Below are 23857 nucleotides of genomic sequence, written 5' to 3'. Positions count from 1 at the left end.
ACAGCAACCAAGTGTTGGGCAGGACTTGAACCCAGGTCTAAGTACCATGCCATAGTGATTATACCTGATCATAGATTTAGAATTATAAAGGTCATCAGGGATCACTGAGTCCTATCTCCTAATTTTATAGATGATGAAACCGGTCCAAAAAAAGATGGAATGATTTGTTCAAAGTTGCACAACTACTAAGTGGTAGGATTTGAATCCATGTCTTATGACTCCAAAGTCAGTGCTCTCGTCTTATTTGTGACTGTTGAGAGCAAATTGAGGTAATGACATTATGCTCTTTTTCATCTCAAGTTGGAGAGGACTTGATCCCTATAAAAAGTTCTTCCTTTGCTTTCTTAGAAATGGATTAGTATTTATTTTCATTTCTAAATTTTAGTTTATTTTTGCCCAATTACCTGTAAAAAGTTTCCAACATTTCTTTTCTTTCTTTTTTTTTTTGTAAACCCTCACCTTCTGTCTTGGAGTCAATACTGTGTATTGATTCCAAGGCAGAAGAGCAGTAAGGGCTAGGCAATGGGGGTCAAGTGACTTGCCCAGGGTCACACAGCTGGGAAGTGTCTGAGGCCAGATTCAAACCTAGGACCTCCCGTCTCTAGGCCTGGCTCTCAATCCACTGAGTCTCCAATTCTCTCCCCTGTTCCCCTCCCCCATGGAGATAGTAAGCAATGTCATATAGATTTTACATGTGCAATCCCATAAAACATTTTCCCATATTAATCCTTTTGTGGAAGGCAACTCAAATAGAAAAAATTAAAATGAAAGTGAAAAAAGTGTTCTTTCATTTGGACTTAGATTCTATCAATTTTTTTTCTCTGGAAGCAGATGACTTTTTTTTTTTAATTATGAGTCCTTTGGGAAAGCCTTGGATCATTGTATTATTGAGAATACCCAAGTTATTCACAGTTGTTCATTGTATGGTATTCCAGTCACTGTGTACAGTGTTCTCCTGGTTCTGCTTATTTCACTTGACTTCAGTTCCTGTAAATCTTTCCCGATTTTTCTGACCTCCTCCAGCTTGTCATTTCCTTCAACACAATAGTATTCCATTACAATCATATACTATAATTTACTCAGCCATTCCCCAGTTGATGGGTATCCTCTCACTTTCCAGTCCTTTACCCCTCCACAAAAAGAGCTGCTTAAATATTTTTGCCCACATAGGTCTTTCTTCTTTTTGTTTTTTACCTCTTTGGGCTACAAACTGAGTTATGGTAGTGCTGGGTCAAAGGATCTGTATTGCTTTTTAGCTCTTTGGGCAGAGGTTCAATTCTTTCCAGAATGGTTGAATTCTTTCACAACTTCCCCAATGGTTTGGTCATTTTCCTTTTCTGTCATAGCCATTCTGATAGGTGTGAAATGATACCTCAGAATTATTTTAATTTGCATTTCTCTAAGTGATTTAGAGCATTTTTTTTTGCATGACTCTAGAGAACTTTAATTATTTTGTGTGAGAACTGCCTGTTCATATCAATTGGCGAATGACTTGTATTCTTATATATTTGGCTCATTTCTCCATGTATTTGAGAAATGAGGCCTTTATTAGAGAGAGCTGTAAAAAATTTTGCACCATTATGCTAGCTATGCATTACTCTCCTGTTTCTCCTTGATTAGTTTTGACCACCACCTCCCCCAATTCACTCTCTTTTCTATCAGCACCACCCCTATTCTCTTTATCCCCTTCCCAGCCTTCTATCCTTTAAGGTAAGATAACTTTCTATTCCCAATTGATTTTCCTTCCTTGAACCAATTCAGATGAGAGTAAGGTTCACACCCTCCTCTCCCCATTTCCTCCCCTCATCCCCTCCATTGTAAAATCTTTTTCATGCCAACTTTTATGTCCTCTCCAAGCATTCCTCTTTCTCATGCCTTAAATTTCATTTTTTAAAATATTGTTCCATCATATTCAACTTATACCCTTGTTCTCTGCCTATGAATACTCCTTCTAGCTGCTCTAATAACAGTAAAGTTCTTTGAAGTCAGAAGAATCATTTCCCCATATAGGGAAGTACATACAGTTTAACTTCATTGAGTGTCTTGATTTCTCTTTCCTGTTTACCTTTTTAGGCTCTCTTGAGTCTTATATTTGAGAGTCAGATTTTCCATGTAGCTCTGGTCTTTTCATCAGGAATGTTTGAAAGTCCTCTCTTTCATTGAATACCAGTTTTTTCCCCTGAAGGATTATGCTCAGTTTCACTGGGTAAGTGATTCTTCTTTGAAGTCCTAGCTTTTTTTTGTCCTCTGGAATATCATATTCCAGGCCTTCTTATCCTTTAATGTAGAAGCTGCTTAAATCTTGTGTTATCCTCACTGGAGCTCCATGACATTTGAATTGTTTCTTTTTGACTGATGCAATGTTTTCTCCTTGACCTGGGAGTTCTGGAATTTGGCTATAATATTTCTGGGAATTCTCCTTTTTGGATCTATTTCAGGAGGTGATCAATGGATTCCTTCAATTTCTATTTCACATCTGGTTCTAGAATATCTAGATGAGTATTTATGATGTTTGGTAATTAGGTAAGAATTTACCATTTCTGTTATCTGATATTCAAGGGAAGGATGAAAAGGAAAGTGAATATTCAGGGAGAAAAATAGGCAACTTTTGAAGGAATATCTAATATTATAAGCTAATTACAATCTAAGTTATTGAATGACTAAAATCAAAGTTTGGATCACTGAATGCTCCTATTGGTCTTTCAGAGAACTTGAGTTTGAATTCCACCTCTAGCACCCACTATGTGACCTTTGGCTATTCAGAGCAGCTCCCTGTCTGGTTCCCAATTCAAAAGAATGGAAGCTCTTTGAGGGCAAGGACTATTTTCTCTGTCTTTGTATTCCCAGAGTCTAACACAGTAATGCTTGGTGTAGGTGTGTTCATGCTTGCTGATAGATTGGTTTGGGTGAGAAAGGGGAAGGGTGGTGGAGAAGGAGAGAAATTCTGAGGTTCCATCCTTTACTAGGTGGTTGTAGAAGTGCTTTGGAAACCTTAAGACACTAGAAATGTGAGCTGATATAAGATCATTGTACAGTGAGGAGGACACATTCTTGGAGTCCAGAGATTTGCTGGCTAAGTCAAGAACTCAGAAATGTTGTGTAAGCTCTCTTGCTCCTGTTGCTAATAGCTTGAAGGCTTGATAACATTGCTGTGAGGCATGGGGAAAAAAATCTCTCCTTCTGATTTCATTGTTAGGAGGGAGCTCCTGGTGTATAAACCCTTGTCAGAGCTAATCTATGATGAATCTCTAACTTAGTCTTAAAGGGATACTTGCTGGGACTTGTGGAAGGCACATACACAATCAGTGAGTGTGAGAGAGTCTTCCTGACTCCAAGGCCAGCCCTCTGTCCCTATACTGCCTCTTATGGGGAGTGGAGTAGATAATTCCAGGCATCATCACTCCTGTTTTACTGATGAGGAAGCAGGCTTAGAGATGTTAAGCAATTTGCTCAGGGTCACACAGCTGGTTAAGTCTTAGAGCAAATCAATTCCTTGAGGGTTGGGACTTTTTCTTTTGTTTTTTGTCTCTCTAGCATGTAACAGAGTGCCTGGTACACAGTAAGAATTTAATAAATGCTTGTGGAATGGATAAATGAAATGTCATGGTGGGATTTGAACTTAGGTCTCTCCTAACTCTCAAATCTAGCATCTTCATTATGTACACTACTTGAGAGGAATAAAATTTTATAGGTATTATTAACTATTACATTTAAAATAATTTAAGAATTAAAAATATGAAATAGCTCATTGAAATATATCCTCAAGTATAAAAGGACATATAGTACTGCTTAAGTCCTGATAATAGTGGACTCCTTCATCTTGCTATCCAGATTTTCAATCCAGTGTGAACTCTTGAAACGAAACCTCTTAGTCATTCTTAGATTTCAGTAATTTAAATATGCACGTTGGGGGGAACCCTGTGCTTCCCTTGTTTTGTCACTTCTGAAACATGAAAAAACAAAGGCAATCTCTGATTTCTCCCTCCTACTCAACATTTCTTTGTATCCTTGCCTTAGTTAACATTGGTGCATTATTAGAGGAGCACTGACACATTTGGGTAGTAGCATAAGCAAAACACAGTCAAGAAGTTGGATGCCTTTACACTCTGGCCAAATAAAAATTACTTTTGATTTTCTGGCCTGATAATAGCATGGCATGGGGTCAGGAGCAGTCAGTCTGGAATATGAAGACCTAGGAACAAATCCCACCTCTTGTGTGTTCTTGGGCAAATTATTTAACATTGCTGGGCTTCAATTTCCTCATCTGTAAAATGAGAAGGGAGGTTAGATTAGATGGCCTCTGACAGTAGCCGTGTGACCCTGGGCAAGTTACTTACCCATGCTTCTCTCAGTTTCCTCATTTGTAAAATGAGCTGGAAAAAGAAATGGCTAATAGTTCTGATATCTCTGCCAAGAAAATCCCCAAATGGGGTCACAGAGTGAGACATGACTTGGAAGTAACCAAAAAAAACATGTCAGAGGCCCCTTTTGGCAATCAGCCTGGTGGCCCCATTTCAGAACAGTGGTTTTAAATACATAAAATACTTAGAAATGAACAACGACAAAAAATACAAAAGTCACTGTCTCAAAATTTAAAAGAACAAACATGGTGCAAAGGAACAGATATGGGAAGATTTTTTTCCAACCATTCCTCTGCATAAGTCTTGTACATTGCATATATTTTCAGTCTTTCCCCATGTATTACTCAATTATGTTGATTCTCTTCCCCTTTTATTTTCTTGGAAAAAAAAAATTTTGTGATATGGGATAGTTCTCTGGGAGAGGAGTGGAAAGATCCTGGAGGAAATCATAGTGATGTGAGGAAAAAAAGTTCATTTAAAAATATAAATAAAATATAGAATGAGATTTCTCAAGTTCCTTCCTCTTGTTATATAATACTCTTATCTTTCCTGAATGAAATTACTTGGTATATTTTTGTAGATATATTTTATACTTGTTACTTATCTTGTTATCTTATGTTCATATAAATTATGTCTCCTTAGTAGATTGAAAAGTGTTTGTTTTTTGAAATAGACTCATGGGAGCAGCTAGGTGGCTGAGTGGATTGAGAGCTGGTCCTAGGGACTGGATAGAGGTTCTAGGTTCAAATCCAGCCTCATATACTTTCTAACTGTGACTAGTCCATTCCCTAACCCTTACTGTTCTTCTGCCTTAGAGCCAATGCACAGTATTGATTCTAGGACAGAGGGTAAAGGTTAAAAAAAGAAAAAACTCACATGATTGAAAACTTTCCTGGTGACAATGACTTTTGACACTTTATTTCTAGGGTAAAAATCATAGTAAGAAACTCCGGAATTACTATGCGGCGAGTACCTGTCCAGCCTCTACCAGAATGAGCAATATAGTGGAGCCTGTACCCCCTCCTGTTGTGCCAGCTCCCCCCCAGGTAAGGTGGGAAGAGATGTTGGTCAGAAAGTTCTCACTTTTCTTAGAAACAAAATCTTCTTGTCTTAGTCAATGAGGACAGTCCTGTCAGACGCTTCATGGCAAATGGGAACTAGAAGACAAATGAATATTCAGGAATAAGAGCTGTCCAGACTTTCCCAGACTGGTGGCCTAATGTTCCTGAAATGTGGTCCTGTCACTCCCTAGTCATTTAGGGGTCAGACTTTGATGGACATGAAATTCTATTAGCCTTAGTAATAGTGATTTTACATTGAGTGTGGCCTAGATGTGATAAAAACATAGTTAATGGAGTCTTTTTCTCTCTGCACTTCTACTTCCTAGGCTAAATGAATCTAGTCTGCCCAACTGAGAGGAAGGAGTGGTTTTTAGGCTGTTGCTGAATGTGCAATCAGAGGACTTCATTCCATCACAAATAGTCCCTCTTCTGGGCTACCTAGTAGGAAGTCTAATTTAAGCTCTTTATGGACTCCAGTATCAAAGTGAAAAACTTGAACCAAAATCCAATTTCACTTCTGCCCCAAAATTTAGATATCTTTAGGTTATAAATTTGAAACTTGAACAAGACAGAAGGAATCTGTTCCTTCATCTGCCTTACTCATCATTTAGACTGTTGGATAAAATATCCATCAGTCAATTGATCAGCAGGCTTTTATTAAATGCTTCCTTTGTGCCAGGAACTACATCATGATCTAGGGTATAAGACTGAGTGAAATAGCTCCTGCATCCATGGAGCTTCCTGTTCTTTTTTTGGGGGGTGAGGGGGTGGTAAACTCTATTTGTTTCCATTTCAGTTTGTAGGCCATAGAGTAGTAATAATACTAGCCACCTACAATGTTTTCCTTTCCTTGGCTCCCTAAAAGAAATAGTACCCCCCAAACCAAATAGCCTCATGAGTTTTTGTGGAAAAAAAAAAGGCTAAGTTTCATAGGAAATATGGGAAATACAATGCAGAATCATGAGTCAAGAGAGAACCTTTTAGAGGTTGGCTGGTTGAGTTGTGTGATTTCTTCTTTAGGGATTACCCAGGTATGCTGTGGCTTCATCCAGAATGTTAGAACATTTGCATGTTGCTCAGCTTACACAGGATAGAGACTTGACCACTTGCCACTTGGTCTAGTTGATATCTCTTTGGGATTGGACTAGAGGCAGCTGAGGATCCCTTTAACTCTCAGATTGTGTGAGAACATGTCTTTATACTAAGTGACCATTAGTTGACATTCATCAAACACGGTTGAAGAACGTTGGATAGGTATGAATGGAGTTGCTTATGACTTTGGATAGTTCTTCTCAAATGGAAAAATGATATAATTATGGTACAGAAGAGTCTCGGTAGAGTTTAAGATTCTTCTAATCGGTTCTATCATCCTTACTGCCCTCTACCTCCCTCCCAAGCCCAAACTATTCTTCCTGACTTTAGGTTAATTGTAATGTCATTCTCCAAGTCACCTAGGTTTGAAACCTCAGGGCCATATTTGATGTCTCCCATTGGCAGTCAGTTCCGAGGCTCATCAGTTTTCCAGAAATGTATCAATAACCCCTTTTGTATCCTCACTGCTACACCCAGCCTCTGGACGAATGAGAGAAATAGTTAAGTGCTTCCTAAATACAGTATAGAGATGGGTACCCCACCTTGAGGTCTGTTTAATGGGTATTTCCATTTTATTGGAGGAAATTTAGGCTGAAATGTTCAAGTCACTTGGCCAATATCCTATAGCTCCAAGTGGAAAAGCAGGACTGGGGTAACTCTCCTGACTGCCATGGCTAATTTGCTCTGTGCATACTACAGCCATCTCATCTGTCTCCTCATCTAAATTCCCCTCCCTTTCTCTCCAGTCCTTCCTATTAGATGCTATCATGATGAATCCACATGACATTGATTTGGGTACTCCACTCAACAATGTAACTTCCCTGCCCCCTGCCCCTTTGAATCCTGTGGATTTCTTGTCCGTGTCTGGAGATTGTCTTCTTCCCCCAACCATATTCTCCTTGAGGAGACATTCAGGATGGACATTGGTGGATTTTCATTCTTATTATCTGACTGGCTCATTTATTTTTCTACTCATTCATAATAATGGATTTGGAGCTGAAAGAGATCCTCTGGGCCATCTTGTCCAACTTCCTCATTTTACAGATGAGGAAATGGAGGCCCAGAGGAATAAGAGATGTATGCATATATACATATCACTGACATCACTGGAAAAGCTGAGAATTGAACCCAGGTCTTTTGAATAAGGAGCCTTCCATTTATTAACTAAAGTATTAGACTGTCTGGGACAGCTAGATGGCTCAGAGGATATAGAGCCAGGCCTGGAGATGGGAGGTTCTGGGTTCAAATTGGGCCTCAGATTACCTCCATGCTATGTGATCCTGGGTAAATCACTTAAATCCAATTGCCCAACTCTTGGAACTGATACTTGTGAGTCCGTTTTAAGGCAGAAGGTAAGGGTTTAAAAAAAATTAGACTGTATTATAACTTTAGAATCAAGAGTTTGGAGCCTGGGAGATTGGGAGGAGGATGTTACCCTACATAGTAATAGGAGAGTTAGAGGAGGGGAGGGGTGGAATAGAGAAGATAATGAGTTGAATTTTGGATTTGTCAGAATTTACCATCTATCAGATAGCCAGTTTGAGTTGTCCAGTAGACAGTTGGAGATGAGAGACTAAAGGTTGGTAGAGAGAATAGTGTGGATAAATAGAATTAGGACGCACATGCATAGAGATGATAGTTGAAATAGCTGATGAGATCACCATTAAAAAAATATAGTGGGAGGAGAGAAGCAGGCCCAGGATAGAGCCTTGTGGGACCCCCATGGTTAGTGGGACTGACCTTGATGAAGAACCAGCAAAGGAGATGGAGAAAGAAGAATCAGAGGGGCAGGAGGGGAACCAGGAAAGATAGTGGCAAAAGTACCTAGAGAAGAGAGAGGATTCAGAGAGAATTCAATAGATCAACAGTGTCAGAGGTTGCAGAGATGAAGGATGAGGATGGTGAAAGACCCATTGGAACTGGCAACTAAAAGACCATAAAAGATTTTGGAGAGAGCAGTTTCAGTGGAAGGATGAGAGCAGAAGCCAGCCTCCAATGAGCTAAAAGTGAGAAGAAAGGATGTGGAGGCATGGATGGCCTTCTTAGAGAGTTTAGCTAAAATGGGGGCAAGAACAAGGATAACAGCCAGGGTTTTTTGAGGGCGTGAGAGACCTGGACATTTTTGACGGCAATTTGGAAGCAGCCCATAGACAGAGGATGATGCCAAATGAGAGACAAATGGGAGTGATAAAGGAGACAATCTAAAAGAGAAAACAGCATGCAATGGCATCTCTTATGCATGGATTGGGATTTGCCTTGGAAAAGAGAAGGATGATCTCTTCATGTGAGCAGGGTACAGGAGGAGAGAGTTGGCAGGAGATATTGCAGTGATGTGAGCTGGAGGGAAGGGCAGAAGAGGCAGCTGTCAGCCTGGCCTCAGTCTTTTCAGTGAAATTCAAGCCATTGTTCTCATATGAGAGGGTAGGGCAGGGGAGAACCAAAGGAGGTTTGAGGAGGGAGGAAAATGTTTGGAAGAGCCAGTATGGTGAGTGGGATAATGAATTGTTCAAGAAAGTGAAAAAGTATTGACTTGCCAAAGTGAGAACCCAGCTGAGATTACATAACATTTGTAGGGGCTCCATCAGTATGGTCTCATGATTTTGGTGTTCCTTTCATTTATATTTTTGAAGTCGTTGTGTATATATGTGTGTGTGTTTAAAATTTTCTTCATTCTCTACCCACTTTATTTCACTTTTCATCAGTTCATGTATTTTTTCAGACTTCCTTGTGTTCATCAGTTTTGTTGTTTCTTATAGCCAGTAAGATTTGGAGATATTCATGGACCACAGTTGGTTTAGCTTTCCCTCTAGTTGTTGGGCATCCACTTTATTTGCAGCTCTTTGCTACCACAAATATTTCTGCTATGATATTTTGGTCTATATGAGGTTTTTCTTTTTGGCAGTAATTACCTCTGTGGGGTTTGGATTATGGGGTTGCATGTAGTAGGCATTTAGAAAATATTTGTTGATGAGTCACTAATTGTGAGAGACAACATGATGTTGTGGATAGAGGGGCCATCTTTGGAGTGACTTCAAGTCCTGGCTTTATTACCTATTGCTGTGTGGCCCTAGAGCAGTTATTTCACCCTTCCGTGTCCCCAGGTAAGTTTGTAAGATGATGAGTTATAGTTATGTTACTGACCCTCATTGGTAGAGGGCACTGCAGCTCTGGCACTTCATGGGTGGTGAAAGCTTAGGGTAAGATCTCACTTATTCTACCTTCATGGTTGTTTACTCCTAACTAACCCTCAAGTATTTCTGGGAGGAAATTTATTTCATTTTTTTCCTGGTAAGGTTCCTTGAGCCTTATTTTCAAATTTTTCAAAGCTATGGCTGATATCTGACTTCAATTTTTACTCCACCATAATTTCAGCTCTTTTCATATTTCCATAGTGAGGAGAGTAACCAACTATTCACATTTTTTAAATGTAGGTGAAGGGTTGTTGTGACACAAAAGCATGATGTGAAAATTATCTTCTTTCCTTAAAGAGCCAAGACCTCATAGTGGTGAGAATAAAAGATTCTTATTTCTTTTTAAACCTTACCTTCTGTCTTAAAAGCTATACTAAATATTGGTTCCAAAGCAAAAGAGTTAAGGGCTTGGCATTTGGAATTAAATGACTTGTCCAGGGTCCTACAGCTAGGAAGTCTGTGATTTGAGCCCAGGACCTCCCTTCTTCAGGCCTTAGCATTCTATTCACTGAGACACCTAGCTGCCTCTTCCTTTTGTCTTATATAAAGTAGCTTATGTTAAACTGTCTTGCTTCTCCAAATTTTCCAAGATAGGAATAGAGAATTCTGGATGGCTCCATAGAAGACAAATAGGGATTTTAAAAACTCTTTATTCTTAGGTAGTATGGGAAGGGAGCTACATTTGCACTTGGGGGAATCTGGTTTCAAATCAAGAGGCTTTGCCACTTAGGATTTAAGATCATAGATCTACTAATGTAAGGGACATCAGATACCATCTAGATTAGACCCTTCATTTTAGAGATGAGGAGCTGAGGTCTAGAGAGATTAAATGGCTTGCCCTAGGGTCATACAGGTGTGTGTGAGGGAGGTGGGGATTTGAACCCAGGTCTTCCTACCTCTAAAATATAACCCTTTTTCTACTGTGCCATGTTTCTTCTTCACCTGTGTGATCGTTAGGTCATGTTACCCCTCTTGACCCCCAAATCATCATCTGTAAAATAAAGATATGTAAAATTAGAATATTACATTTATTATATAAATATGCTTATATATTTATATGTGAATATATAAATAAATATAAAATTATAATAAAACATTATAAAATAAATACAATAATATAAATAAATAAAAAGCTATATAAAATAAATCTGTAAAATAAATGTTTCTCTCAGCACTAAATCTATGATGTTGTATTTATGGGGATTGTTTTTTAGCACTAAGAAGGGCCTTTGAGAGAGGGGTCAAAGAACCCAGCATCCTTGGGAGATATCTATATGAGATAACGCCATTTTCCCTGTGACTTTTCTGTTGTCAGGTGGATGTCTCTAAGCCGGGAAGCAGAGTGATCAGGGCCACAGAGAATGATTACTGTAAGCTCTGTGATGCTTCATTTAGTTCTCTAGCTGTGGCCCAGGCTCACTATAAAGGGAAGAATCATGCCAAGAGGACACGACTTGTGGAGGCCCAAAACAACCTGTCCTTGTAGGTATTCTCCTTTCTCTGAGACTGTCCTTGTGTTGGCTGTGCTTTATAAACCGATGCATTGCTTTTTGTGGCCTTCTCCTCCCATCTTTCTCTTCCCTTTCCCCATTTTTCTTCTTCAGGGATTCATCAGAGGTGAGTCAACGGAGGACCCGGAAAGAAGGGAATGAATATAAAATGATGCAGAATAGGAGGAATGCATATGCTCTTCAGAATAACACAGGTACTTCAGAAGTCTTCTCCTCCTTTGCCTATAGCCAGAGTAGAGAAATCATCTGAAAACATTTTTTCCTCATCCCATGCCATATTTGTGTATGTGAGCATGTATATGTATATATGTGTGTGTATAGTACATTCCAAGGCCAAGCAAAATAATTGTGTGGCATTTTGTAGGTGTGTGTGTGTGTGTGTGTGAGAAAGTAAATATTTAATGACAGTTAAGATTAATTTCTTACTGTATTCATTTCTTTTATAACTTTCTAGTAGACTGTATTTTGGAAGATATTGTAAATGCTATAATTTCTGAATAAATTGTTTTCTATAAATAGCTTGTTCCACAAATAGATTTCATTGTGAATAACAAAGCCAGTCTAAAAAGGGGATATATATATATATATACATACATATGAGATAGAGAGTGATATTGAGAAAATTGGCCATTCAGTTCACTTTTCAGAACCTAGGCAGCTGTCTAAGCTATATTGACTGGAAATTATAAGTCAGTAAGCATTTATTAAATGTCTACTATGTTTCAGGCTCTATCTTATGCACTAGTGATAAAAAAGTAAGTAAAATAATAATAATATTTACTATTGTAAGTTATTATCTATAGTAATAGCTAGAATTCATATGATTTAAGGTTCATAGAGCACTTGACACATATTTCCTTTTATCTACTCAAAACCCAGTCCCTGCTCTCAAGTTACTCATGCTTTTTATGCTAATGAAATTACTTTGGGACCAAAAAGTTCCTGAAGGAAATTGGAACCTTTGATTCAAGCTTGGGTGAGAAGTAGAATGTGGTTTGCTTTTTAGGATTCTGATTCCTTTCATTATATTTTAACTGTTCACATTTGTGGTTTCCTTATCAGTTTCTTTGTCGATTTCCTCTAATATTTGCCAATGAGATGGTTTGAGTTTAGCTATACAAATAGGTTGAACTTGCCTCTTTCAGGATTAGGGTTTTATTTTCTTCTTAAACTCTATGACCATATTCTGATATATTCTTCTCTCCTCACCAGCATATGTTCTTGTTACAAAGTAAAAACAATGAAACAAAACTGATTTATGAAGAGCTAAACCTGCCTCTATGCACCACTTCTTTCCCCATTATCTCCCACCTCCCCACAGAAAACGGAGAAGTATACTGTATTTTGTAACCTGCTCAGGATTACTTCTTATTCTCAGATTCTTACCTCTTGAATGCAAGTCCCTCTTGAACTTCTCGATGGGGACATAGGATCAGTGGTTCCTAGTACCACAGAGTCATTAAAAACCAGTTAGGGTCCTCTGGAACAAAGATGGTTCTTACATTTCTTCAGTTGTGGTTTAATTTTTTGAGTCTAGTTTTATGATCTGAGCTCCTCTTTCTGCACCGTAGGAGGCATAATTAGAGGTATAATTCCAGGCTGTGTGATATGGAAAAATAGAATTAGGTTAGATATTTATGGAAATCATGAACCTAGGAGAGAGCTGTTTTGATTGCATTGATTTGAGAAGTGAGTGGGAAGTGAGGAAATAGAGGTAATGAGCGGAGGAATCAGTCACTTTTTGTCTCAGGAACAATTTTCTATCAAATGAAGGGAAGTGGGACTTTTTTTTTTTTTAAACCCTTACCTTTTGTCTTAGAATCAATTCTAAGTATTATTTCTAAGGCAGACGATCAGGAAGTGTCTGAGGTCAGATTTGAACCAAGACATTTGAATCTAAGGTAGGCTTAGAATTCAGTTACGTTGCTTTATAGTGATTTCTCACTGCTCTTGATTTCCAATGAGGGTGTCTACAAAGACTATGAAGAGTGAAGACAGTGATTAGGAAGGAGGTGAAAAAAAATTAAGGGATGAAGAAGGAAAAGAGTCAATGTTGTGCAATGGATAGACATCTAGTTTGGAAGCCAGGAAGGCCCATGTTCAAAGTGGTTAGTGTTGGACATGGGAGTTAGAAGCTTGCCTCCGACATTTATTAGCTGTGTGACCCTGGGCAAGTCATTTAATATCTCTCAGCCTCTGTAAAATGAAAGTGTTGGACTTGGGGACCTTTAAGGTCTCTCAGCTCGAAATCTGTGATCCTATGATCTATGAACCTATAAGTCTTGCCTCTGATACTTAGGATTTTGTAACTGCATAAGGCGTGAAGCCCAACCCAGTCTCAATTTCTTCATCTATAAAATTACTCAATAAGTCCTGGCCTGGACAGGTAATACCTGGGCAAGCCCCTTGCACTCTCAGTGTTTCTCTGGAACTCTCATTGATGGAATTGCATATCTAGTTCTTATCCTCATTCTGATGAAGAAGATAGTGTGTGGACTTTTTGGAAAAAAGATGAGATAAGCCAATCCTTGGTCTGGTGGTTTGTGAAGATAAGACCCGCCGGTTAAATCTAAGATGGTAGAATCGAACTTTAACATTTCAAGGTTTGATTCCTCTGAGGGAGTATAGAGAGGAGCAGATATTTGGGTAGGCTGTAGCTCCCATCTTAGGAACCGGGTGATTGGTTTGACTTGGCAACTTGCTGTTTTTTTGTTACAGGAAAGTGCTTCTGAAAGTCATGGTAAGCAGCTGGTGATGCTAAGAGCTGTGCTCATCTCCCTCTTTGACCTGCCCCTTCTTTGGGGTGCCTGTCAGCTCTCTTGTAAGTCTGGGCTCCCTGCATTGCAAAATCATTTTTACCATCTGGAAGGCTCTTTGCTACCATCTATTTTTTTGATGAGAGACTCTATCTTCTGTGTTGTATAGTTTATCACCTGATCTTGCTTATGGGTTTGCTTAATCAGGAAGAAGAAATTCATGACCCCCAGAGCCCATCTGTTCAGAAATTCAGGTCATTAGGCATTTTTCATATTAATGTGAAGCATTTATTTTGCAGGGGAGATGGAGAAGATCTTACAAGAATTAAAAGGAACTTTCTGTGACTTGGATCTTGAAAGGGGTGCTTGCTTAGTTCTCTAGTATTTTTCCTGGCATCTTATGCTTTTTTGTGTATGCTTTTTTTTTTTTTAGTGTCCCAAAACAGTTTAGACATTTGGGTACTGGATGAAGTGTAGCCTTTTAAAAAGGAGGTTGAATATTTCTGTCCTGTGCAAGGACCAAGTTTGGTGTCATGGTGTGAGCTCCAGACTTGGAGTCAGGAGACTTGAGTTTTGAGTTCTGATTTTTCTGATTGAATAATTGTGTGACTATAACCTACCTCTAATTTTGTTCAGTTGGCTGGAAAAAAGGGATATTAATACTCATACTACCTCCTGTGAATCCATGACTCAGGGATTATTGTCAAGGATATACTTTGCAAATGGCAGAGAGCTCATGTTTATAGAGCAATTAAAATGTAGGATATTTGCTTCCTGGATCACCATGGCCAGACACTTCATCATTCAGAGGCTAGATTGACCCTTGGGCAGGAGAAACTTGACTAGGACCATACTTGAAGCGTTGGTAGCTCCATAGGACCAAAAGGAACTTGTTCTTCACTGACATCAGTAGACTGAGGTCACCTTTATACAACAGCGAGGCATGGAATCACTGAGTTCTTTTTTTTTTTTATCAACTAGGTGGTGTAGGGAATAAAGTGCTAGGCTTGGAGTCTAGAAGACACCTGAATTCAAATCTTGCCCAAGATCTTCAATGGCTGTGTGACTCTGGATAAACCATTTCACCTCTCCTAATCTAAATTTCCTTAATTTCAGCAGGTGGTTGTGAGGATTAAAGGAAATATGTATTTCCTTTGCATCATACTCCCTTTTTTACACTCTATGAACGATAGCTATTATAATTCGCTACACATTTTGTCTAGTTTAAAGTTAAACTTAGAAACATATGACTTGTGTCTTTATTTATTGACTGTGTACTTCTGAAACCTTGCCCAACTCTCTCATTTGTGTTACCCTTTATCTCTTTGTGTCTGCTTCTACAGGGCCTTACTTCAATCCCCGATCTCGACAGTGGATTCCCCGTGACCTTGCCATGTGTGTCACCCCCAGTGGCCAGTTTTACTGCTCCATGTGTAATGCTGGGGCTGGTGAAGAGATGGAATTTCGGCAGCATTTAGAAAGTAAACAACACAAGAGCAAGGTGTCCGAGCAGCGGTACAGGAACGAGATGGAGAATCTGGGATACTTATAGTGATGCTCATTGCTCTGATTGTAGTTTTCAGATAAAGCAGTTTGTCTTGCCTGCTTCTTTTGCCTTCTGTCAACCTGTCCTGCTTTGTGGCCATTTCTAACATGCCTCTGCTTCTCTGTAGATATGTGTAAACCTAATGGTACCTAGAGGCATTAAAATCTGATTTAAAAAGAATGAACTTTTTGGGTCATGATGGGTTTTCAGGTTAGTTTTATTTGGCTAATCTGCAGAAGGCATGTGGCCTTACCATATGGGAGAGTAGCTTTGGAAAGTAACGAGTTGCAGGGAAGTATAGGTTTCAGTTCTCCATGCCTTTATATGGGCTACCATCTTGGTGCCGTATGAGTAGGATGATTGGTACAAATGGCTTCAGAGTCTTTCCTGACACTTTAATTCCTATTATAATGTGATTTCTTCATAGAATTACAACGGTCTTCCATTGTGTGAATTTCATTGAACCCCAACATATTGAATACACCCTCCTTTTGGCCAAGTTTCATTTCTAGTTTCTGATCTCTGCCTGCCTTCCATTTCTTTACCACTACCATCTGCTTCATAGATAGACACTTTTCAATTTTAATCAGCTTGATTTTATGTAGTTCTCAGCTATGCTGTGAATGTCATAAGTCTATACAACTTTAACCTCTGAGCTTTTATAAAAATGGTAGTGTGTATGTGTGTATGAATGATTATTTCAGAAAATGGGCAAAATCTTGGCCAGTTTTCAATCCAAGGATTGTATTATGTTGTGTAATAATATGCACTTATGTGGGAGTTTCTGGCCATAAGATTTGGACTGCTTCATGGATGTTATGAATGATTTCATGCTTACCCACTATATTTGCTATGCTGGACCTTCTCAGTGTTCTGAAGGGTACCAGCTATGTTTTGTTCTGTAAATAAAGCAGGAAAAAAATGTATTTTAGTTTTTACCATTTCTGCATTTGAAGTACACAGCATTTGGCTTTTTATACTTTATTTTCTCTGGAATGACCACAATCATTCTAGAATATTATGCATGTAAGGTCATTGAATTAGGTATCTCTTTGCAACTCCTCTTTCCCCTCTGACTGCCCTGCTCCCGCCTTCTCCTGCTCTTCTATAGGTGCTTGGGTAACTGATGTAGTGCTTCTTGGTGTTGATAAAAACATTTACTTCATTTCTCAGAAAGACTGTACCTTTACTGCTTTTTTTCTAACCTTTTTCTCCTTTTAAAATAAAAAGGGCCATGGCTAAAAGTTCCCTTAAGTGACTATTTCTCTGAGCTTAGATTGCATCATTTTGCTAATTCTCATCTTTTGTTGGTCATTTGATTAAATATGCCCCTCAGCTTTTCTTAAAAAATGTCTCATCCTTCTCCATTTACCTTCAGGTAGAATATGAGATCAATTTCAGAGTACTGTAGTTTCTTCATTTTTATACTTGAACTTGGGGACAATTAGATGATATCCAATGGGCCTACTTTCTATGAAAAATGGTAGAGGCATCAAGAGAGAGTTTTTTTTCTAGAGACAGGAGGGTGATCAATTTTGTGACTTCTTAGAAGTCTATCTCTCAGCCCCTTTGTTTTAAGAAAAATCAGCTTTATAGATTTGTCTCAAAAATGAGAAATTGAGGGTTGTTTTGGGTCTTTCCCAATGACCAGTAAGTTTTTTCCTTTGCTGCTAAAGATCTATCTGACTGTCTGTCTGTAATATTCTTGTGCTAGCCATTTAATTCTGTGAATCTTAGTTCTATCGTTTATTGTAAGGATGTTTATTTAGTTTTATATGTTAGCTCCCAGAGAGAACTTGCCTAGTTGATTTCAGAGCACTGTGGGAAAAAATGCTGGATGCTGATTTTATTTTACAGAAGTTGGATTGCACTTTTATTTAGTTAAGCACTTGGAAATAAAATAGAATCAAGTTTTTTGCCTCTAACCTTCCAGCTGCTCTACACACTGGAAATATACTTACTTATCATTTACTTATGGTTTTCTTTCTACTTGTGTGACTTTAAGCAAGCAACCTTCCCTCTGGACCTGTTTTTCTCATCTATAAATGAAAGGGTGAGCCTAGAAGGTTTAAGGAATGTGCATTCCCAGTGGTATTAATGCCTGTTAGGAGCATGGAAATGTGGTTCATTGGTCCCTCTTCTGCCTTGTTTTGAAAAAAACTTTTAAGAAGAGAGTTGGATGAAGGCATTACCTTTTGCTACCTATAATTTCTTCCCAGCTATAATTTCTGTGCACTAAAGAAGAACCAGTAGTTTGGGCATGTTCTTGCCTGTAACAATTCAGTCTTACTCTTTCAGACTCTAGAGTCTTTCTGCCAAGCATTGCTCATTATCATTCATAGTGGTTCCATTCCATGCCCATTGGAAGAATCCCAAAGACAGATTCCAGTTAGGAGTCTGTTTTTGCAATGAATTACACATGCATGATATTCTAAAAGCAGAACGACAAAAGTTACTAGGTAGCATATCTTGGAATTAATACAAGTCTGCACAATAGTTGTAAATTCTCATGCTTGTGCCCCTCCTTTCCAGGGACTACATTCCCTCAAGTCAAACAGATTCCTGGTGGTGCTTTGAGCAATGGGATGAGAGGTTTGCTAGTCCATCCGTCCTTCCTCCTTCCCTTCCTCTTTCAGTCCTGGTGCCCCCCAGACTCATATTAGTATTTGTGGGAAGTGTGTATGTGTGCATGTATAGTGAGCACAGTGCTCACTTATGTGTTCTTTGGAAGAAACATTGTGGGCCTAAAGTCCTGGAAATGTTTAGTTTGAGCTATCCTCAGCCTGGAGTCTGTGAACTTGTTTTCTGAACAAAAATATTTTGATAATTCTATTTCCATACAGTTGGTTTCCTTGTAATCCTTTGTAGTTTATATTATGCATTTAAAGCAAAACCATTAGTTTTAGAAAGGTTTCACCAGACAGCCAAAGGTGTCCATGCCAACAAAAAAGGTTAAAGATCCCTGGTTTATTCAAAGGAAGTCAGTAGATTTCAAGGGTCATCTGAAAGAATGGAAAACCATTTTGAGCAAAAAAAAAAATCCTTGTTCAAATATTGGCCTCAAGATATATTTTAGCATCTCTGCTACTGTTTCTTGCTAAGCTGCAAAGATCTTCCAGTTGTCAAAGGAACTGGCCTGTTTAAACGGCTCAATCATTGAAGTTTTTAAAATAGAAAGAAAATCACATCTGTGATATAATGTGGTCTTTTCTCACAAAGACAGGCAGTAACTTGAGTATGTCCTTCTTTTAGCTATCATGTGCTATATCCAACAGGTGTAACGTCCATTTTTCACAGGTCCATGCTGCTTCATTTCCTTGTCCTTTCTGGTTTCAGTGGAGTCTGTGAGGTGCCAGGAAGCTTTCTGAATCCTGTGCTGTTTGGGGCAGCTAGGTAGCACAGGAGATAGAACACTAGGCTTGGAACTGGGAGGACTGGGCTCAAGTCTGGCCTCAGATTCTACCTAGTTGTGTGACTCTGGGCAAGTCACTAAATCCTGATTGCCTCACCCTTGCCATTCTTCTGACTTAGAATTGGTACTTAGGCAGAAGCTTCAAGTTTAAAGTTTTTTTTTTAATCCTGTATTTTTAATATATATATATATATATATATGTATGTATATATATTGTTTACTTAAGAAAACTAGTTTCATTTTTGGTTTTTCCTTTTAATTTTAGCATAAAGCTATATAAGATTTTTGGAGAGTGGCCACAGGGAAGAGTTATGGGTATTGCAACTCATTTCTACCCTGTGCAAGTTAAATAGCTAACGTTTTCAGGTCTTTCTATGCCATGGAACCTTCCCATAGATCAGTCAACAAGCATTTACTAAAGTTCCAGGCACTGTGCTAAACTCTGGGGATACAAAGAAAAAAAAATCCCTGCCCCAGCGAGCTTAAATTCAAGCCTGGGGGCTTCAAATCTGCTTAAATGAACATAGAAGACTGCACACATGGATACATAGCCCTGAAGAGGCTTCTGTAAAGCGGGCAGCACTGCTGCCAGTTTATTTCCTGGAAGGCACATCAAAGTATCCCTTATTTTCCTAGATTTATGCCTATTCTTAGATGAGTAGCCGGGGAATTTTAGTCATTTACTTCCTTAGATTTTAACGTTGGACATCTGAAAGTAACATTTGAGAGGCCAGGTTGGAGGACTTTGGCCAAGACAGTGCAACTCTATTAATATTACTGGTTTCATGGGTATAAACTGGTTAATTAGTGTTGTTATACTGATTAGCATAAGTTTAGTGGAAACTTGCACATGGAAATTGAAAAATGACTGAGTGCTTAAATTTGTTTATGCTTAAAATTATTATTTTAAAAATAGCCTAATCTTTCTTCCTGAAGTTTACAGATAATAAAAATATCTGTTTAAAAAGTGATCATTGAAAGGCAACATGGTAGGGTAAATAGAGGGCTGGCCTTGATGTCAAAAGAACCTTGATTCAAGTTCTATTTCTGCTTGTTTTGGCTTTGTGCCCTTGTACCAAAGACTTAGGGGGCCTTTTTGGCCTAAACAAATCTTTAGGATTACAAATCATCAGTCTGAATTAGCAGAGTTTGTTTCCACACCAAAGGTTCCATACACAGATGAAATCAGAGGGTTTGGGATTCCCTAACCCCTCCTCCAAATGGCACAGGCTATTCATTTTGATGTTGAATTTCTTCTTCTCCAGTTCCCAGATGCAGAGTTAACTGTTATTGCTAATGGCCCCTAGATGGACCCTTTCTCCTCATTTTTGAGGCTCATCGAGGAGTCCCCTCTGCCATGTAGGCTAGGGGTGTGGGTTGAATCGGTGATTTCATTGAGATAGAGAATCTAGGTGAAGAAACTCCCCCTGCCAAGGAAGTGGACCCTTCTCTTCAGCTTTGTAGTTTTAGCAGTCGTCACCAAGAAATGTGTCAGAGGCAGCATTCTGCACCCTGACCTTCCCAGCTTCCAGGCTCTGTCTCTCACCACCACTCTGTGTGTGCCTTTGCCCCCATCCCCACCTCCCCTTGGTGGTAGTAGTGGGTTCAAGAAGCTTGCTTTAAGCCCAGACTACAAGTGCCTTTAGCAGGTGCTCACAAACCTCAAGAAAGAACCTGATGAAGCCTGTGCCAGTCCTGGGCTGGTTTCAGTTCTGATTCAGAGATCGACAACCTGGAGCTAAGTAGGTTTGTGTAATCCTTTATGTCAACATTACCATTGTACACGATCTTAGTTTGACCCATAATAAATAGTCTTCACTACAGATGGACCAGACAAAGTGACTCCTGACAATTAACCCAGTTTTCCCACAGTGACCATGATAGCCATCCCCTTTCCCCTTTTATCTTACATGTTTTTCATTCATCTTTAAATATAATTTGGGATCAGGGATAATTTCTTCCTTTTTTAAAAAAAATTTCTGTCTTATAATCAATATTTTGTATTGGTTCTATGGCAGAAGAGTGGTAGGACTAGGCAGTAGGGGTTATGTGACAGGATCACACAACTAGGAAGTGTCTGGGGTCAAATTTGAACCCAGGACCTCCCATCTCTAGCCCAGGTTCTACCTTCTGAGCCACCTAGCTGCTCCTTGCCCCGCCATTTCATTTTCGGTTCTTATTTGTCAACTTTCAAGGTGTAAGCCCATATTGTGAACCTACTTTTACCTTTAAAGTGTTAGCATTTTTTTTTAAAGGTTCTATGTCACCTCAATGAGTAAGAAGTTAATGAATCCTCTTTTGCACTGTAATTTTTCAAGCTTTTGCTTTGTGTCTGGGATTTAGGGAGACAAATTCCCACCAAATCAAGACGTTCCTTGGTTGTGATCATTTTAAGAATGCTGTCAGGTTTCCTATAACTTAAAAATAAAAAATAAGAATTCATTTATTCGGATTTTTTTTTAAACTGACCTTTGGGAATTAACTTAGGGTCCTGCCCATCTCTTGGCCATTTAGGGTTGATTATCCAATTCTGAGCTTCATCCAATCCATTTTTATTTCTCTCATTTGTTACCCTTCTGTAGGGTGCTTTGCTGCCTTGAAATTTTTTTCTGTCTGAGAACAAAAGAGAATAGAGAGATGAGGTGAAACACTGACCCTTTTAGTTGAACAAGTTTCAGCTGTTTGAAGTCTGGGCCGTTGGAAGATGGACACCATTGACTTCAGTAGAGTGTTTGGATTGACCAAGAACTGTCATTGTCAAAACTCCTTTGGCAGAGGTTAGGGTGGATAATTGAGTGTTGTTCACGCTGTATTCCAAGTCATGAGTCTTATTAATGATACATAGAGCATTTCTCTAGGGCTTTTCAGACATTAATGAGTTCCATGGCACATCCCTGTATTTTATTATTTATGTCAACTTGGTGGGCAAAGCCTGACTGATTTGGCCCAGGGCTTAGTGAGTGAGGGAGAAACAGAGCCAGAATTCAATCTTAGAAATCCCTAATGTGTACTCCTTGACTCGGTTTCAAAGCCACTGATCACTGCCCACAAAAAAAGATGATGAGAAAATGTGTTTTACTTATTGGAATTTTATTATTTATTGCAAAATTGTTTTTAGAAACTTTTTTTTAAGCCTTGAAAGATTAATATAGTTACTTCAGAGGGGCAAGATGTAATCATAGATAACAACCAGAGTCTTACCACAGTAGGCAGCATGTTATCATAGATAACACAACCCAAGACTCAGCCTGGGTTCAAGTCAATCTCTGAAACATACTGGCTGTGTGATCCTAGGCTATACTAGTGACTTCACAGGTCTGGACCAAAAAAAGGTACTTTGAACCCTCTGTAGGGGAAGAAGCCACTGGCCACCATATTCATTCCTCCTTTCTCTAAGTGCTAGAAGCCATAGTGTCAACAGTTGCCTTTTCAAAGATGTTCTTATTTTGCATTCCAAATAGCCCTCTTACTCTCTTCCTTCCTCTTTCTCTGTAAGTGTGCGTTAGTGACTCCTTCACTAGTGAAAATCAATGTATCTCACTGCGTGTATATTTATTCTTTATATGATGTATTTTTATAGAAAACAAAATCACAAAGCCTCAAGTATCGTGATGGATGGTACCATCTGAGAACAAATCCCATCTGGAACCCAGCTTATGGTTGTTCACTGAATCTGGATGGGAAACACCTTATTTATTTTAGGTTCTCCTAAGGATAAAAATCCCATTGTAATTTGGGAGGTCATTTGTCATCTTATTGCTTTAAAACACACGAGTCTTCTCTGTTTCTGTGACTCAGGGTGCCATTTTGCAAGAATGAAACGATGATTCTGCGTTTGCTGATGTTTACCTTTGTGTAAAGAGGGGTACCACCCCTCCCCCCGATGCATCGTGGCCGTTGGATCTGTGTCTGCTACATCTGCTTCGTAATGCCTTATCCAGACTAGGTCAGAGTATGGTAGACAGCGTACCATGTGCCCCTAGTTTTACCCTTTCCCAAAAGCGGTGTCAGTGAATGTATGCCCCAGAACCCAAAGCATTCCCGATGTTGCTTCTAGGTCTAAGCCCTGACTCTAGCAATGAGATGCTTTTGAGCTGGAGAACAGAATTTCAGTGAGATTCCAGGTAGGATTGGAAAGAACCATTGATGTGGCGGCATAGTGAGCTCCTTTGTTCTTTCTCTAGTGCAATCTGAAGAGTTCAATCTAAACAGTGGGAAAGTGTATCTTGTCCTCTATGTTTTGCCATAAATGTTGCCTGGAGACTTGGGGGCTTCATGCTTACTCCCCGTTTGAGAAATCTCTCGTGTTTGGGGATTGCACAGATGACAAAAGGTGTTAGGACTAAAACCAACCAAATGTGAATTGTGAAATTAATACTGTTCTTTAATTTGGGGGGGCGGGCGGGGAAGGGGTCATTTGGTTTCCTTTGATCACTGCTTAATATACAACCTGAAAGATGCTTAAGATGTAACTGCTATTACTGGCTTCTTTTCACTTAGTGCTCTGTCCTCATTTTAGAAAAGGCTTGAAATTATAACAGGCGTTTTGTGTCACAATTTAATAAAAATAATTTGACCCTCACCTGCCTTTTTTTGGTCATGATTTGGAGACTGAAGGGCAAAAGAAACGTTTAATACTGGTTAATAATATGGCGATGTGATGCTGTAGGGAGAGTACCAACGCGAGTGAGGGAACTTGGGTCCAGATCTTGCTTCTGATGCTTCCACCTCTGGCCATGGGGAAGGCTTTTAGCATACTTGGGTCTTCCTTTTTTTTATCTGCAAAATGAGGGGGTTGAATTAGATCTTTAAGGTTCCTTCTAGCTATCTATTCTCATGGTATTTTGCAAATTTAGATTCACCTGAAGATTTCTAGATGCTGGAGTAGATAGAGGGCTGAGATGAGAGTCTGAAAGACCCAAGTTCA

At 39.1% G+C, this 23857-nt stretch overlaps 1 protein-coding gene across 8 annotated transcripts in view; it reads left to right on the top strand.

The window, feature by feature from the left end:
• ZMAT3 (zinc finger matrin-type 3) overlaps nt 1-23512 on the top strand; it is a 48950-nt gene extending 25438 nt beyond the window's left edge. For all 8 annotated transcript variants that reach the window (XM_007501956.3, XM_056807717.1, XM_001362351.5 and 5 more), the window contains 4 exons: nt 5288-5407; nt 11021-11187; nt 11310-11410; nt 15316-23512. In XM_007501956.3, the coding sequence (XP_007502018.1) occupies nt 5288-5407; nt 11021-11187; nt 11310-11410; nt 15316-15524 (597 nt within the window). In that variant the 3' untranslated portion in view covers nt 15525-23512. The remainder of the gene's footprint in view (nt 1-5287; nt 5408-11020; nt 11188-11309; nt 11411-15315) is intronic.
• The last annotated feature ends 345 nt before the right edge of the window (nt 23513-23857 follow it).

Source organism: Monodelphis domestica, chromosome 8, assembly GCF_027887165.1.
Source record: "Monodelphis domestica isolate mMonDom1 chromosome 8, mMonDom1.pri, whole genome shotgun sequence".
NCBI lineage: Eukaryota > Metazoa > Chordata > Mammalia > Didelphimorphia > Didelphidae > Monodelphis > Monodelphis domestica.
This window is presented reverse-complemented; position numbering and strand designations above follow the sequence as displayed.